This window comes from Panthera onca, chromosome C1 (genome assembly GCF_046562875.1).
Source record: "Panthera onca isolate mPanOnc1 chromosome C1, mPanOnc1 haplotype 2, whole genome shotgun sequence".
Classification (NCBI taxonomy): Eukaryota; Metazoa; Chordata; class Mammalia; order Carnivora; family Felidae; genus Panthera; species Panthera onca.
In genome coordinates this window covers 210,280,604-210,298,920 of record NC_138346.1, presented here as the reverse complement: position 1 = coordinate 210,298,920, position 18,317 = coordinate 210,280,604, and the positions used below count along the sequence as shown (strand labels likewise).

The window sequence follows — 18,317 nt, the reverse complement described above, 5'->3', positions numbered from 1 at the left end:
CTTCCAGCTGACCCGGTGATGGATGTGGGCCTCGAGCCCTCCAAATGGGAGGACACAAGCCAACGGTCCCACACCGGGACCCTCCACCAACAGGGCTCCGCCAGGGGGGTCCCTAAGCCTCGGCCTGCACAAGACCCCACTCCAGCCCCAGCGGAGGGAACAGGCTGAGGCGCGAAGAGGCCCGGAGTGGTTCAGGGCCCAAGAGTGGGAAAGGGAGATAGTTCCTCAATCCCCTCCCAGGCCCCATTCCCTCGGCCTCCATCACCAAACACCAAAACCCTGCAGGAGCCCCCAGACCGCCTCTGAACCCCCAGTACTTACATCTGGTTTTAAGGAGAAGCACTGCCAGCCCCCGCCCCCCACCCCCAGCTGGTCCCTTAGTGGCCCTCACCCAAGTAGCAGCTGCCACCGGAGAGTCCTGTCCCGGCGACTAGAAAATATGGGCCCCCGTCAGTGACACCTGCCCCATTTCTCAGGCTCTCACCACCCCTGGCTCCCAACCTTGGCACGGCTTCTCCCGAGGTTCCCCCCACCCCCTCGGCGACCTCAGCCACTGCCAAGTCACCCTTGATTATTTTTCCAGGACAGTCTGGCCCTGAGTGCCTGGGCCCTGGGAGGCCCCACTCCAGGCCCCGGAAGTCACAGACTTCAAGGGTGGTGAGAATGAGGATTCCAACATTCTCACACCCTCAAGTCCTCAAGTTCATCTTGGACCTGGAGGCTGTAGAGAAGGAATCCTTCTGCGATCCGCACCCCCACCCAGCTCCCAGCTCCCAGAACTAACCTCTTCTCGTTCAGGGCTGCCAGCCCTCGGCCCGAACACTCTGAGAAACACTTGTTGCCATGCCCAGCAGGGAGCTCCAGCAGTTGTGAGGGGGTCTTATCTCTGCAGCCCCAGGCCTAGCACAAGGCCAAGCAAATGCGGGCGGAAGGAAGGAAGGAAGGAAGGGAGGAAGGAAGCAAGGAATGAAGGAAGGAAGGGAGGAAGGAAGGAAGGGAGGAAGGAGTGGAGGGATGGATGAATGGATGGAGGGAGGGATGGGTGGATGGAGGGAGGGAGGGAGGGAGACAGGGAGGGATGGAGACAGGGAGGGATGGAGGGAGGGATGGAGAGAGGGAGGGATGGAGGGAGGGATGGCCTCTATGTACACAGACTGTCAGCACCTCACAGTCTGGACAAACAAAACAGTCAAGCGTTTCATCAAGTTAATCCAGGAAATTCACTCCACAGAGCCCCCCTCTGCAGATATTAACAACCCCTCCCCAGCCAGTGCTTACACAGAGCTTGCCGTGTGCCGGGCGCTCCCTGCAAAAGCCGTGTGAAGCAGATAGCATTTTTTACCCCCATTTTATCGACGAGGGCCAGGAGCACAGAGAGGTTGAGTCATCAACACAAGGTCGCACAGCCAAGAAGCGACGGCTCTGGGTTCTCCCCGCTTCAGGAATATGGCCCAACAGCAGGCAAAGCACTCACCGTGCCGTCTTCACCGTCTGAGGCAGATTCAGGAGACATCGGTTTCCTCCGAGTGCAATTGTTGGTACCTACTTCCGTGAAGGGCTCGTAAAGTTCCCAAAACAAGGAGGCTCCCCTAGAGCTGATGCCGTCCACGCCTTCAGAACAGTCTGCACCTTCCCTCCATAACAAGGTCAGTGTCGGGGCGCCTGGGCGGCTCCGTGGGTTGGGCGTCCGACTTCGGCTCAGGTCATGATCTCACGGTTCGTGGGTTCGAGCCCCGCGTCGGGCTCTGTGCTGACGGCTCAGAGCCTGGAGCCTTCTCTCGATTCTGCGTCTCCCTCTGTCTTCGCCCTTCTCCTGCTCGTGGTGTCTCTATCTCTCAAGGATGAATACACATTAAAACAAATTAAAAAAAAAAAAAAAAAAAAAAGGTCAGCGTCTCTGCAAACATCCCAAAAAAGAAGAAAATTCTTGACTCTTCATCTGGTACCTCAGTACTTGTGTGTGTGTGTGTTCGGGGTCATTTCTAGGTTTGTGTACGTGTTTGAAGGTGAGGCACGTAGCCCTGCGTGTACCTGTGTATCAGTGAACGGGCTACACTTGTGACACGTGCACACATATGGAGGCGCATGTATGCGCGTGTGTCTGTCTGCCTGTCCCCGCGAGCTCGTGTAGCTGTGGGTGTGTGCACGTGACTGAGGTCGTTGCGTCCCCCAGTGTCCACCAGCAAAGTCCCAGTTCATCATTTCCCCACGTTGCTCAAGGGAAACTGAGGCCCAAAGAGCTTCCCCAAGACCCAGGGCCATCCGGAAAGTCACTAACGGAGCCAGAAACCAGAAGTCTGATCTCCTGCCGCTCCCAAGATCCGCCACGAAGCTCGGGCCACCTCTCCGCGTACAAGGTCCGTCTGCAGGCCAGGATGACCCTTTGCAGCGCTCGGGTCTGCTCCGGGTCCGAGGTGTAGCAGCCACCGACCCCGCTGTCAGGACCGGCCTTGAGAATGCAACAGAAAGTTCCCTGCAGCCTGAGATCCCCAACGCAGCAGGAAAGACCCCTACACATACCTTTACGCTCCCTGTCTTTCAGTCTCTTTTTACCAAACGTTTCTTGATCTTTCTATTACCAAAGTCATGGATGCTCGCTTTTAAGAAAGAACTTAAGCTGAATAAAATAGCACCCTCAGATAAGCACTGTTACAACATCCAAAGGGCAGAAAGGGGAGGGAGAGGAGAATCGAACTGGCCAGGCCCAAGTCAGGCCTCGGCGCAAATGGGTGAAACCAAACCCTAAGCCCAGACTGCCGGGGCTCTGGATGGAAACTCTGGACACGCAGTGCTCTGGACCCACACCAAGTGCCACCAGCCCAGATCTGCCACTCGACCTTGACGCTCAAGTTAGGGCGCCTTGGGACCAACAGTCACCTGGGATGCATTTAGTCCTATCCGCCCCTTTTAGAGACGGGGAGACCGCGACTTTGCAGGGAGATAACTGTGGCTCTGGGGAGGAATTCGGCCAACCGGGCACCGCCCAGGGGCTGCCGGACCTCCGCCTCCATCCACAGCAGGAAGGCAGGGGGTACCCCAAGACCAGACAATATGAGTTGAATGAAGGAGAAAGAAGAGAGGGGAAGAGAGAGAAAGAAACGGCGGACCGCGGCAGGATGAACCCCGGGCTGGCGTTAGAAGTCCCGACTTCAAATCTGGGTTCCGTTGTCACCCAGCTGTGTGACCCTGGGCAGTCGCTGACCCCCTGAGTCTCAGCTTGCTCCTCCTCGCTGCGGGGATAAAAGCGTCTACTTCACATCGGAACAATTGAGTGAATGCGGGAAGCACCGGGCACGAGGCCCAATAAATGATAGGTGCCCGATCAATGCTAATTAAACAGTGTGAGTTAGGGACAGAGGAGGAGAGCACGCTCCAGGCAGAGTGGCGGGGGGTCCCCCCAAACCTGCGGGCCTCAGAATTTGCTCTGTCTCAGGAGATTTGGGAAACCCATGCCTCTGAGCCAGCCCCATTTCCTGCCCAAATTAAACAGTAACCGCCCAAGGTCAGGGAAAGGGCCTTGCCGGAACAGGTTTCTCTCTGAGGGGCGGCTCGGCCTTGAGCAGGTGGTCCCACCCCCACACCTGCCTATAAGTGTGTCCCTGCCCACCTCGACGGCCACTCGGTCCTGAGCCAGTCCCACTCGCAACATGTTGGGCTTCACCACCCTAGCCGCGCTCCTGGCCTGTGGTAAGCCTTGGGGCGGGGACTAGCTGGGGCCGGCAGGCTCTGTGCTCAGGCTGGCCTCCCCGGGGGCAAGGAGAGCGGCGGGGGGCTCTCCCCAGCTCCAGGAAAGGGGATTTGGGGCGACCAGCTGTGTGTCAAGCAAGGCACTCGCCTGCTGGGCAGCCCTTGTTTCCATATCTGCAAAATAGGCTGATGATGTGGCCGGGGGACAGTCACCGCCTCATCCCGGGCTCTCTCCAGGGACCATAAGGGCCTGGCTTTCTCAGCGTTGGCATCTCTTCCTTGGGGACCGATGCTTTGTTCACCCATTTTGGTGACCTTCTCCCAGACAGGAATCAAGGGACTTGGCTTGAATGTCACTTACTCTGGGCAGGACAACAACAAGCCACTTCACCTCTCTAGATCTCACTGGCTCCTTTGACAGATGAGAGCACTTGATTGAGAGTCCTTCCGGCTAACGACAATGACAGTCCTAAGTAATAATAGCAGCTTGCTGTTTGTTACATGTTTACCATATGCCAGGCGCCGCGCCAAGCCCTTGACAGGCAGGAGCTGATTTGACTGGCGCAGCAACCTTGAACGGCAGGGTCTATCAACACCTCCATTTTACAGACGAGGAACTGAGGCTCAGCGAGGCTCAGGATCTTGCCTGAGATCGCATGACTGGTTAACGGTGGGGCCGGAATTTGAGTCCCGGGCCATCTCGCTGCAGAGCACATGCTCCTGACCGCTCCGCCCAGCTCCCCAACCCTGACAGTCTGGAACCCTGGATTCGGTGCTCACACACCCCCATTTTGCTGCGGTCTAAAAAGGGACAGCAGGGAGAGAAGGAAAGACGCAGCTTTATCTGGGGACACACACGCAGCTGCCTTTTTAGTTCCTTCAACGCCTCAAACATTCGCTCCGCGCCAGGCCTTTTACTAAAGTCTTTCTACGCGTTGTCTGATTTCGTCCTCAGTTCAAACTCACCAAGCTGGTGCCACTCTTCCCATTGCACAGAGAGGGAAGCTGAGGCCCAGAGAACTAGCCGGCTTCCCCGGGCAGTAAAACCTGAGCCCGCGTCTGCCCAGCCCCAAAGCCTGTGCCCTTGCCACCTGCCCCTTCCCTGCTGGGGGTGCTGGCCCCTCTCACCCGTGCGCTTCCCCTCCCGAATCCCCCAGCCTCCAGCTGCGGGGTCCCCAGCTTCCTGCCCAACCTATCGGCCCGAGTGGTAGGAGGAGACAATGCCAGGCCCCACAGCTGGCCCTGGCAGGTAAGCATGCCGCTGCAGGGGTGGGAGGTGGGCTGCAGAGGGTGGCGGGGTGAGGGTCCCAGGGCTGACATGTGGCCCCCCCCCCCGCCCCCGCTCCAGATCTCTCTCCAGTACCTCAAGAATGGCACGTGGAGACACACGTGTGGCGGCACCTTGATTGCCAACAGCTTCGTCCTCACAGCCGCCCACTGCATCAGGTGAGCGGGGTGACGCCCAGGGACCCCGCCCCCGCCCCGGGGTGCCAGCCTGATGACTGCTTTTATTGAGCACCTACTACACACCCCAGGCACTGGGCTCCCGAAGCCGCTTCTACCCAGTAGCTTCGCCGTTCACCTCTTCATGCAGCAAGCATTTATTGTGCGCCCACAGCGTGCCAGGGCACGCAGCGGTGAGGACACTCCGGGCTCGCAGGGAGCTTACATTCTAGCATAAGAGCAACAGGCCATTCAACAAGTAGCCATCTGACGTATCGAGTGGCAACGAGGAAAAATAAGGCAGGCCGGAAAGCGGGAGGGGTCCCATTTTAAACGGGGTGGCCAGGGGAGGACCCGAGGGAAGTGAGGGAAGGGTGTTCCGGGCAGAGGGAACAGCCAGTGCAAAGACCAGGAGGAGGGAGGCTACTTGGTAGGTGTGAGAAATAGCGTGCGAGCAGGGGTGGCAGGAGCAGCGTGTGCGAGGAGAGCAGAAGACGGGGGAGGCAGGAACGAACGCGAGATCATCCGGGCGAGAGGCGGTGGCGGCTTGGACCGGCTCGCGTCACAGCCACCTGGGCAGGCGATGCCAACGCGGTCTCCGCCGTACAGATGAGGGAACTGAGGCCCAGGGCCGCCCCCCCTGGGAATCAGGGTAGACTTGACCCCGAGAGCAGGGTCCTCACCCTGAGCCCCGGGGAGGGTCCGTGCCGATGGAGACTCACTTCCCCAAAACGATGCCCACGGTGGCCACAGGCCTGGGCCGCCAAAGCTCCGAGTTGCCTCCCTACCCCTCTGGCCAGCAAGGGCAGGAAGCCACCCTGACCCAGTCCCCTTCCTCTGCTCAGCAACACCAAGACCTACCGCGTGGCCCTGGGCAAGAACAACCTGGTGGTGGACAATGAGGAAGGCTCCCTGTTCGCGAACGTGGACACTATCTTTGTCCACGAGAAGTGGAACTCCTTCCTGGTGCGGTGAGTGCCCGCCGTTTCACGGCCCCTGGGGGAAGCGCCGATATGGGGGCGGTGGGGGTCCCCGATATGACAGAACCCGCCCCCACCCTGTCCCTGGACCCTGTCCTCACCCTGACCAGCCAGCAGACGACCCCTTTATGCAAAATGGAGAAATGCTAAATGGAGACGGACGCCTCTTCCGTCTCCATCATTGGCCAAGGGTTCCCAGAAGCTCCACGTGGAATAAAGACCCCCGAGGCCCCCACGGTGTCTTGCCTGAAGTCTCTCAGCCAGAGGCCAAGCCAGGACTCGCCGTTACTGAGTGCCTCCTGCGTGCCCATATTGCAATAATCTTATTTAACTGTCACAACAGCCCTAGACAAGGAACCGAGACTCAGAGAGGTTAGGGAGCACGTCCCAGGTCACACAGCCCAGACTCAGAGAGGTTAGGGAGCACGTCCCAGGTCACACAGCCCAGACTCAGAGAGGTTAGGGAGCACGTCCCAGGTCACACAGCCCAGACTCAGAGAGGTTAGGGAACACGTCCCAGGTCACACAGCCCAGACTCAGAGAGGTTAGGGAGCACGTCCCAGGTCACACAGCCCAGTATGTAGCAGAACAGGGAATCAAACCAGCTCTGCAGGGGCCGCTCTTCGATCATTTCCAATTGGCTTTAAGGTCATGTCTCGTTGGTACGTAGCCTGCAGCGGCCCGGAAAGTTCCTGCTCTAGTCTCCCCTCCATAGAGCCTCACATGACGGGAAGGCACATGAGACGGAAGTTTCCTCTCAAGGGGCGCACCACGGTGTTGGGAGGCAGGTGTCATCTCTGTCTGCCACTAGGAAACTCGCTGTCCTCGAGGAGGACTCCTGGTCACCCTAGGCTTGGCTCCCGGCTGACAGCCTGGGCTGCTTAGCCTTAGCTCGTGGAGCCGGCGTCCTCCTACACACTCACCGCCTCCACTTTGGATTCCAGCAACGACATTGCCCTCATCAAGCTGGCGGAGCCCGTGCAGCTGAGTGCCACCATCCAGGTGGCATGCCTGCCGGAGGAGGGCTCTTTGCTGCCTCAAGACTACCCCTGCTACGTCACAGGCTGGGGCCGCCTCTGGAGTGAGTACAGCCCCCGGCAAATCATGAGAGCCTTCCTGGAGGAAGCGGCTCCCACGATAAGCGCACCGCCCGCCGTTGCCCGACCCTTTTCCTTTCTGTCTCAACATCTTCACATCTGTTTTACCCTTGTGATAGTAACAGCTCGTATTTATTAAGCACCTACCACGTGTCAGACCCTCTCGCAAGGGCACCTGAGGGGTGTTGTAAGATTGGAACTTGTCAAGTACTCAGAGCGGCGCCTGGTCTAATTGACTACGAAATAAACCAGGCAAGCCGCTGGGGGCAGGGGATTGGAGCTTCTGGAAAACCACATGCCTAAGTTAAAAGGGTGCATGCAAATAAGCGAAAGCACAGAAGACTTACAGAAACACGCAGGTCTGTCCTGGGAAAATCCGGGGGGAAGAAAGACCTCGGATGGTAGGACACCAAAGGCGGACGCGACAAGGAAATGATGGACCCTGGGGAAACCCCAGAATCCAAGTTAAAGATAAGTCAACGCAGTGGTTATCTCTGGAGGGCTTCCTACAGATGAGCTCTGCCTCCCGCGGGCTCCCTTCCCCACCCTCAGAAGGGTCTCTGACTCAGACTTTGGGACCGCAGGCTCGGAGTCATTTCTCTCCGTTAAGGGCCCGTGCGTGTGTGTGTGTGTGTGTGTGCGCGTGTGTGTGTGTGTGTGTGTGTGGCTGCCCCCGAGGGGAGCCAGAGCTCACCTGGGTCCCGCCCCGGCCCCGTCCAGCCCTCTGTTCCCCGAAGGCCTGGCGCCGTCCGGGCTGACGCGGGGCCAACATCTGTCCCCCCCTCCCCCCCAGCCAACGGCCCCATTGCCGACGAGCTCCAGCAAGGCCTGCAGCCCGTGGTAGACCACACCACGTGCACCCAGAAGGACTGGTGGGGAAGCATGGTGAAGGACACCATGGTGTGTGCGGGTGGGGACGGTGTCATCTCGGCCTGCAACGTGAGTGTCCACACCCCGCACCGTGTCCCTGCCCCACGTGGCCAAGTGGAAGGGGGCAGTGAGGAGGGCAAAGGAGGTGCGGGGGGGGGGGGGGGGGGGGGGACCCGCGTGAGCAAACCCTCTCCCTGGTTGGGCCCGGGAGGCTCAGGGGAAACCTGTCAGCCCCACCCCTCCGCGCTATCGTGCGGGCAGGGGTGTGGAGCGAGTTCGAGTCCTAATCCCGCCACTTGGTAGCTGTGCAGCCTTGGGCAGGCTGCTTCCCCTCTCTGAGCCCCAGTTTTCCCAGCTATAAAATGGAGGCACCGTGAGCACAGGGTTGATGTGAGGACCAAGTCTAACAAGCGTAGAAGAGACCTCATCGAAGTCAGAGGCAGGGGGCTTAGGCAACCTGACCCAGAAACATCTAAAACCATCAGAAACGGTCCTGTTTTCAAACACACGACCCCTCCCCCCACTCCCACCCTTCCTCGCTCCCCCGGGTCTCCAGTGTGGCTCCTGGCATCCTCACCTCTCTGTCCAGCTCGCAGAGCCTTACACACGACCTGAACAGCTAGGGAAGCCAAGGCACAGAGAGGGTTATCCTTATCCCAAGATCACACAGCAACCTAAGAGCTAGCCTGGGACTCCCAAACCACATCCCCGCCGCCTCCCTCACCGTGGACAGGCCGAGGCCAAAACAGGGGGTCTCAGCCCCCTATCCCCCCACCCCCGTGACCCGCCCCTGCCTCCCAAGCCTCTGGGGGAGGCCCCGGGGGCTGACCTCTGCCCGGTCGGCCACAGGGAGACTCGGGCGGCCCACTGAACTGCCAGGCTGACAACGGTTCCTGGGAGGTGCGAGGCATCGTGAGCTTTGGCTCCGGGCTGGGCTGCAACACCCTTAAGAAGCCCACGGTCTTCACCCGCGTGTCCGCCTACATCGACTGGATCAATGAGGTGGGTGCCCGTCTCCGAGCCCTTCTTCCCGCCCCCACCAGCCCCTCACCCACCCCCCCACCCATCCCTTCACTCGCTCCTTCTCTCCTTCATTCATTCACTCACTCGCCCACTCAGGAAGTGCCACGGGCTTCCTGTCTGCAGATGTTGAGTCAGGTGCAGGGAAGGAAACGGTCACTAACTTCAGCCCTTTATCCACCAGCTTCAGCAAGTGCTTGTGGATCCGCCCCAGGCACCACACCAGTCCCCCCCGGCCCCGCCCCTGCCACCAGAGTGAAACCCCATGAGAGCAGGGCCCAGCAGGGGAGAGGGGTCAGCAGGGGTGGCCACATGTACCCGAGGATGGGGGAACAGAGGGTCACTCTGGACTTCGGAGCCTCATGCCAGGGGGACAGGATGTGTTCTGAGCCCCCATTTGCACAGTGGTCTTAAGTCCCGAGGGGGCTCAGACCCCTTGGGCAGAGGCGAGACGGGCTTGTCAAGGCCCTGGGGCTGCCTGCCACGCCCCCTTCCTCCTCTCGGGCAGTGTTCTCTCCCGGCAGAGCCTCATGCTGCCCCAGAAGGGGGCACACACACATACCTCCACCCAAGTCCCTCTCCCTGTTCTCTGTTCTTCCAGAAAATGCAGCTGTGATTCTTCCTTGGGAGCCTGCAACCCCAATAAACATCCTTCCCCCTCAGACTGCCTGCATTTGTGATGTGTGCCTCCCCCGCGGGCCCCCGGGCTCTGTAGGGGCTGCCCCTTTCCACACCAGGGATGCAGAGAGAGACCCCCTCAGCCCACCTGGTTCGGCTGTGGAGGATGCTGCTGGGGTGCCGGTGGAGAGGGAACCCCAGAAAGCCACACGGTAGTCTCAAAGGATGAGAGTTAAGGCCACACCGGACACTTACCCCCCAACATCTCACAGACTGTGGACCACAGTGGCCTGATCAAATCACCCCCTTCCTGATCCTGCCTCCAGAGAGGAGCCTGGTCGGTCCTCAGACACCACCCCGGCCCAGAGAGGATGGGGTCTCCCCAAGAACAGCTCCCCGGCCCGGAGAGGATGGGGTCCCCCCAAGAACAGCTCCCCGGCCCGGGGAGGATGGCCACAGGAGAATGCCCATTGCTCAGGGACGACCACTGGCTCCCTGAGAAAGAGACTCCCCAGTATCGCCCACCCTGGATCAGACCCCAGGGCTGCTGTCAGCTCGGGCTTTCTTGGTCGAGAAATGTCCAATGAGCGCTGACCTACGCCAGCCCTGTACTGGGCACTGTGAGAAGGAGGAGGGTCCCAGCGCCTCCTTCAGGGGGGGCAGGTTCGAGGGAAACGGTGGCCTCCACGCACAGTCACAGCAGGTCCGAGCTGGAAAAGCTTTTGCTGTATCAGACTGGCAGGGAAACAGAGGTCCGGAGAGAAGAGAGAGCAGGGCGAGGTCACAGGCACGGAGGGCCAGTAATGCATGAGCCACAGAGGCTCGGGGAAGGGAGCCCCCCTGAGGCCAACTAGAGGGCAAGTGGGGCCAAAAAAGAGAGAGATCTAGTGTCCAAGTGGGAACCTGGACCCCGGGCTCCTGACCACGCACTCGTGCTTCGAGGGAGCGCCCCCACCCCGGCCTCTGGACTCCTGCTGGGAGAGCCCTCAGCCACAGCTGTCCCCGGCTGGCCCACGAGCTGCCAGGTTTCCCCATCAGAGTCTGGCTCCTGGATGTAGGGACCAGACAGACCCCCCAATACCTTACTAGGCCAAGGCGATTCTCAGGAAAGACTTTATCTACTCAACAAAGAGGCCCCCAAGCAGCCTGGCATCAGCTCAGTCCTGGGAATCCAGGGATGGTTCAGACAAGATCTCTGCTCTGCAGAAGGCAGACCGAGAGACAGATTTCTTGATCATACTTACTGGGTGTTAAGTATGAAGGTTGGAATACAGACCAGGAGCATAGAAAGGGGACACTTAACCCAGTGTCAGTTGGCAGGAGGAGTCCAGGGTGGCTTCCTGGAGGTGGTGACGCCCAAGCTGAGTCTTTTTTTCTTTTTTAATGTTTATTTATTTTTTTGAAAGAGACAGAGTGTGAGAAGGGGAGGGGCAGAGAGAGAGTGAGAGACACAGAATCGAAAGCAGGCTCCAGGCTCCGAGCTGTCAGCACAGAGCGCGATGTGGGGCTTGAACCCATGAACTGCGAGATCATGACCTGAGCCGAAAACCAAGAGTCGGACACTTAACCAACTGAGCCACTCAGGCGCCCCTGAGTCTTAAAATCTGAATAGAAGGTACCCAAATACAGAAGATGCTGCCGGTGGCTTGACCCAAACTTCATTCCCAGACAACTCCTTTTATGTCCATCTTTATGTATATTGGAGGTTATAAATGCTAAATGTCCTCAGGTCCCTTGCAGTTATAATAATAAAAGCTAACACATATTGAGCACTTCCTATGTGCCAGGCACTAGCTGTCCTACAGGTTTTACATGTATCACCTCACTTAATCTCCAAAACAACCCTATGAGGTATTTTAGAGGTGAGAAAATTGAGGCTAGAGAGGGCTGGTGACTTCCCAAGGTGACTTAACCAGGAGGTGACGGGGCTAGGATCCAGATGTTGGTAATCGGGCTCCAGAACCCATGCTCTTGGCCACCACACTCTACTGCCCTGCCAGAATATGAATACGGATGTGATGCCTGGAGCTGAGGCAGCCAGCTTGTGGATGGAGAATTGCAAAGAGAATTGCAGCTATGAGCTCCAATATCATCAAGATCCAAAACCAGCAACCATGCTCTGAATGTCTTTTTATGTGAAAAAAAATAAACCTCCATGTGTTTTAACCACCGTGACCAGGTCGTCAGTTACTTGAAGTTCAGCACACCCCTCACTGGTACCATCGGGGATAATATAAGGGGTTGCTTTCCTACTAAGAGAAGGGGATGAGCAGCGTCACGATAGCTGCTTGGAAGACGTTTCTCAGCAGCAGGTGTTGCTAAAGCCTAAGGTGAAGGGCAGGGATGGAGTGACGGAGTAGTTTTCCAGGATGTGGGACTTTCAGAGCTAACATGGGGACAGTCCCAGGCAAATTGGGATGGTTGGTCCCCCAAGCAAGGAGTGGCAAGAGATGGGCTGGAAAGTGAGCAAAGGCCTTTCACGGACAGCCTTGTGGCTGTGGTGGAAGGTTGTTGGAACTTTATTCTGAGGGCAATGGAGAGCCACAGAAAGGTTATAGATAGAGAGGGGACCGCCGTGTTCAGATGCACACATCAAAGCGTTCATCTGACAGCAGCAGGCAAGAGGGGAGGCAAGGAGGCCAGTTGAGAGGCTACTGCAATGAGCTAGTCCAAAATTAACACGTAGGCGGTGATGGAGAGAGGGGCTCAGTAATTCAGGAATAATTCGGTACTTACTTAGGCATACGTGTCGTGTGGACTAGCCACCCCCCACCCCCAGTCTCAAATCTTTATAAACTTCTGGGGATGTGATTGAATTATCAAAATGACTTGTTATTAGCTAATAGATGATAAAAATATAATCCACGGTTCTGTTCATTCAGTAAGAGAGTAAAATTCTCAGATTCGGGGCCCAGAGTCACTGTCCCCTCCAATGCCAGTCTGTGGTAGAATAATGGCCCTCCAAAGACGTCCGGCCTGATCCCCAGAACCTGCGGACGTGCTGCCTTGTGTCGCAAAAGAGATTTTGCAGGTGCGATTAATTTGAGGATCTTGGGAATGGGAGCGTGTCCTGCGTCACCCAGGTGAGCCCAATGTCATCCTAAGGGCTCTAGCGGGAGTCAGGAGGGTCGGGGCAGAGGAGATATAAGGGCGGGAGCAGGGGGTCAGGGTCCGATGGTTGGAAAAGGCTAGGGAAGGGGTTCTCCCCTGGAGCCTCCAGATGGACCCGGTTCTGCTGCAGCCCCACTTGAGGCTGACTGTGGACCTCTGACCTCCGAGCCGTAAGATAGTAACTCTATGTGTTTTTACGCCACTGCATTTGTGATAATTTGTTAAAGCAGCAGGAGGAAATCACCACGCCATCCCTCTTCCCTTCTGGCAAGATCTAGAGTACGCTGTGGGAGCACAGGGGAGAAGAAAGGGAGGGGGCACGAAGGACTCCCTTGGGTGACGCGAGGGTTTGTGTGCTTTGTCGAGGGGTCACAAACCTACGGTTGGAGGCGAGGGAAAGGGGGCAGCGAGACCCTGACCTTCCCACCTCCACCTTCTTCCCCGGGCAGAGGAAACCCTGGACTAGGGGCTGAGAGCCCCACATGCCAATGAGCCCTGAGTGCTGTTGTGAGTCTAATGCAGTCGCTGGGTACTGAGCGCTAGGTAGTCCGTGTGCCAGGCACCGACCCAACACAATCTCTTAATAACCATGGCAACCCTGATTAGTATCCCCCCCTTTACAGATGAGGACGCTAGGGCTCAGAGAGGTTTAAAAACTCTCCCAAGACCACATAGCTAATAACGGGCGCCACGACTTAAACCCAGGCAGTGTGACCTCAGGGCCTGTGGGACTAACAACTATGTTATTCTGCCACTAAGCCCCAGATCTTCAGGATCCCACCTTGGGGTCCTCGTAGTGGCCCTGACAAGGACAGGTGAAGCATGGGTGTGCTGACCAGCCTCAAGGAAGCTGGCGGTGAGTCCGGATAGACCGAAAACTGAACGAATTATGGCTCACAGGTGTTCACAGGCACCTTGCACGCACCGTATCAGTTAGCGGTAAGTAATGATGCCTTATAACCACCAGCCACAAACCCTCCGAGGCATCCAATGACCAGCGTTTCTGGTTCACGTATCTGAGGTCAGTCGGGGGTCAGTTAGGTGGCCCTGATGACTTTGGCTGGAATCACTCCTCTCCAGGGGTCTGGGATGGGTAAGCTGGTCTAGTCTGGGTCTGGCCGGGGGAGCTGGGCTTCACCTGTCTCTCCCCCTCCTCCCGGAAGGACACTGCAAAGTGATATGGCAAAAGGCGTGAACACAGGGGAGGGGGAGGAATCAGCCCCATGTTGGCAATTCACATCCACAGGACCTCTGACGCAAACGAACAGCATGAACTACGACAGGGCAGAAGGGAGGGCGCTCATGGGGCCAGAGGTCTGAATTCCACCACTGACAAGCAGGGTCCTTTAATCGCTCAGAGTCTCAGTTTCTCCACCTGTAAAATGGGCCTCCGCCCCCCCTTCCCTGTTGGAAGCCAGTGAAATAACAGAAGCTTGTGATAGATGTCATTAGTGCTACTGATCTCACATCTGGGCCCTATTAGCAAATCTTCCCTCGCTCTTTTGTACCTTAGGCGACAGGGCCTCATTCCCAGAAGGCCTTCGGGGCCAATTCCCCGAAGCTCACCCTTACCAGGCTGGGGCACGTGTCTGCAAGGGTTAACTTGGCGGCAGACCAGGGTGAAGGCGTAAGGCAGGGAATAAACACAAAGCCTCTCCCCGAAGCATCAATTTTCTTTGAAGCCTGGGTGGGAAGAAAACAAATTAAATCAAAATAAACCCAGCTCTGGCTATGAAGTCAGCCGCAGAATTCAGATGAAGCTTTCCGGGTGAGAAATGAGACTTCTGAGACATTTTGCTGTGTGGTGACTTCTGAGTGCTAAACCCCAAATCATTGCTCTAGTACAAACGAGAGCCCACAAGCCAAATTCTGTTTTGTAAATAAAGTTTTATTGGAACACAGCTATGCCATATGGCTGCTTTTGTGCTGCAACAGAATGGCTGACTGTTGCAGCAGAGAACCATATGGCCCGCAAGCCTCAAATATTTACTATCTGGTCCTTTACGGAGAAGCCTGCCAACCTCAATCTACTAGGATCCTTTGACGGAAGCATTTGAAGAATTCTGTGCGATCCTAATGCCTGAGGCCCGCAGGTCCGAGGATTTAAGGGTGAACATTTTGGTGCACATTTACTATTCCCGGTGTTTTTTATTCTAACAACAACGCTAAGAGACAGATGGAATTGTTCTCATTTCTATTTGCTAGGCAAAGAAACGGAGAAAGAAGAGCCATGAAATTTACCCTAACCTGGTTCTTCCCAAATTTCAACATGCAGAAGAACCCCCTGGGCTTTCTTGTTAAATAAACTGCAGATGAGGGGCACCTGGGTGGCTCAGTCCGTTAAGCGACCGACTTCGGCTCAGGTCATGATCTCATGGGTTTGTGGGTTCGAGCCCCGCGTCAGGCTCTGTGCTGACAGCTCTGAGCCTGGAGCCTGCTTCAGATTCTGTGTCTCCCTCTCTCTCTGCCCCTCCCCTGCTCTCGCTCTCACTCTCTCTCTCTCTCTCTCTCTCTCTCTCTCTCTCAAAAATAAATAATAAATAGGGATGCCTGGGTGGCTCAGTAGGTTGAGCATCTGACTTCGGCTCACGTCATGATCTCCCAGCTGTGAGTTCAAGCCCACATCCGGCTCTGCACTGACTTGCTCCGAGCCTGGACCCTGTTTGGAATTCTGTGTCTCCCCCTCTCTCTCTGCTCTGCTCACATTCTGTCTCTCTCTCAAAAATAAACATTAAAATAAATAAAAATGAAAAAAAAAAAAACACAGATGCTGAACAGGCGGGGGGGGGGGGGGGGGAGGGGGAGGAGGAGGATCTGCTTTTCTAACCAGCTCCTAAACTGTGCTGCTGCTGCTCATGGTCCAGACCGCTCTCTGAGCGGCAAGGATCCAAACCATGGAGTCACTACATGGGAAGCACCAGGGTGTAAACCCCCAGCCCTAACCACTGAACTTGGCTTCTCAGAGGAATCCTTCTGCATGAGTCATAAAAGCCACGAGAAGTTCACAACCACATCTCCCTGCCCAGCGAAGTTTACCGACTGCCTTGCTGCCCAACAACATATAAATTAGGACCGAAGCCCCAGAGGGGAGAGCAGGCTGTGGTGGCACGTCACCGCCACCTGCCCGGCCTCTCCATCCCCTCTCCCTGAAGCCTGCACTTTGGCGTCCAGGCCGCCCCTCCCCTACTCTTCAGACCCACGGTCTGGGTGGAGCCTCGCTCCCCGATGTCAGGGGCAGGACTTGAGCTCCAGGCCTGGCCAATCAACGCACTGCATCCCCTACCCCAGCACAGCAATTGGTTCAGGCATGGACATGTGACCTGAAGCCGGTCCAATCAGAGAGCCCCAGGGCTTCTGGGGGAGCCCTGCCGGAAGACTCCCACCCATCTCTGTGTTGGGTTTGAGGTTGAGCGGGTGGGAGACTACGAGAGCAGATTGGGAAAGGGGAAGAAGGGGTTGTTTTGCCCCCCAGGGTAGATTTGGCAATATGCGGAGACATTTCTGGTTGCCATGACTTGGGGGAAGGGGCTACTGGCCCCTAGGGGGTGGGGGCCCAGGACGCTGCCACATAACCCACCGTGCAAGGAACAGCCCTGATAACAAAGAATCCTTACCCAAAATAGTGCTGCGGTTGAGAAACCCTGGGCCAGAGATTCTGTAACCATCTTGTGCCTGTGGAAGGAAGAATCTGCAGCTGTTACAGGCCACTCAGTGGAGCCTGAGAACGGCCCCTCCCAGTGGAAGGCGGAGTCGAAGGATGGAGAGAAGCCGAGTCCTGGGGACATCATCCGAGTCCTGGATCCAGCTTTGCCTGAAGCTAACACCGCTCCTGGACTTTTCCATTTTGTGGCCCAGTCAATGACCGGCTTAAGGCTGTTTGATGAAGTTTCTCTGCCACGTTTACCTCCTCACAGCAACGTGGTGAAATAGACTGGACTTGTGTCCCTCTCCCTCTCTCTGCTTGATAGATGGGCGGTCCCAGGCCAGAGAGCCTGTGTGACTTACCCAAGGTCACACAGCAAGCCCACAACATGCGTCACACTGGTATTTGTTCAGTAACCTCGTACAGGACAAACCTTATTTTTATATTAAACACAGCTCCATGGAGCAAAATGCCAAACTCACACTGATTTTCAAGATACAATAGAACACCTCAGAAATAGGAGTTAGGGGTAGCGTTGGGACTAGAATCCCGGCGCTCTGATGTCCAACAGGATTCTGCACCCCAACCTCCCTCACCTTCAAATGACCCATGGGTGATGACGAAATCTTTCACACCCGTTTTCTCAGCCTTACGGCGATCCTGCAGTCAAGGCTGTTGCTGGACCAAAGGCGGCCTGCTTCTTGGTGAGCTAGAGACTGAGACTACGCTGGGCGGAGGTCACTGTATTTGTACAAACAAGAAGATCACTGGGGAATGGTTTCCAGAGCTGGGACGCCCCGGCAGCAGTAAGGGCTTGAGATGAATATTCAGAGGGGGGTTTTAGCATTCTAATGAAGCTGAGGTCACTATCGGGGAATTTCTGATTCATCCAGCAGGCGTGGTCCTCGAATGTTTCTTTGTTTCTAAAAGATGATAAGCAGAAGCTTCTAGGGGTTTTCTGAGTTTAGGAGGTCAGGGCATCAATCCTGAGCTCAGGGGGTCAAGGAGTCACCGGTGACATGGCCTGGACGGGGAACTAAGAAACTCAGGCCCAGAAGGTAAGTGAATCGTCCAAGACATAATGTTTGAATCTGACTGAGGACTGGAGCCCAGGTCTTAACTGCTGATGCCCATTTTCATTTCTGCCTTTCTGGCTGTGGTCACAGAGCAAGGCTGTCTCACCAGAGCCTGGCCTGCCTGGGGCCGGACTCTGACCACAAGGAGACCGAGGGCCTAAGAAAGAGTGAGGAAACTCTTCATTTGCTCCATCCTTCTGCCACCAAAAATAAGGGGCTTCCCGCGGTCCCAGGAGGAGAGTCAGAAGGCCATCGCCAGGGACATCAAGTAAAGGGGCTTTGGAAACACATGAGCCTAGGCTGGAATTCACACTCTGCCTCAGAGGCTGTGCGAGCTTGGGCAAGTCACATGACCTCTCTGAACCTCAGCTTCCTCGTCTGATATATGGAACCCTCTCGCAGGGTTTTGTAAAGCTGAGATGAGACATGCGAACGCACCGGACGTCTGTGTGGTGTTCGGTGGGTGTCAGCCCCCTTTCTGAGAAGGTCCTGCTTTGACCCCATTTGGAAGATGAAGTTATTGGAAAAGGCGCAAACTGCTGTCGTCTTGGGAGCAGACAATAAAACACATCTTGATCCGTCCCTCTGCCAGCTCTCTCGCTCTCTCTCTCTCTCTCTCTCTCCATGGCTAGAGCTCTGCCAAACCCCAACTGTGTGGACCTATCTTGTGCTTTTCTTGTGGAAGCATGTTCCTTGTGTTTTTCAAATCCCCACCACAAGATTGCCATACAGACTGAGCACACATTTCTCTCCATGTTTCACAGATGGGTGG

General features: G+C 56.5%; 1 protein-coding gene across 1 annotated transcript; it reads left to right on the top strand.

The window, feature by feature from the left end:
• Window positions 1–3,647: 3,647 nt before the first annotated feature.
• Window positions 3,648–9,713, top strand: CTRC (chymotrypsin C). Its single transcript, XM_078450580.1, has 8 exons — window positions 3,648–3,687; window positions 4,845–4,936; window positions 5,036–5,133; window positions 5,976–6,101; window positions 7,055–7,191; window positions 8,001–8,146; window positions 8,927–9,079; window positions 9,699–9,713. The coding sequence occupies exons 1-8, from the start codon at window positions 3,648–3,650 to the stop codon at window positions 9,711–9,713; spliced, it is 807 nt and encodes a 268-aa protein (XP_078306706.1).
• Window positions 9,714–18,317: the final 8,604 nt, after the last annotated feature.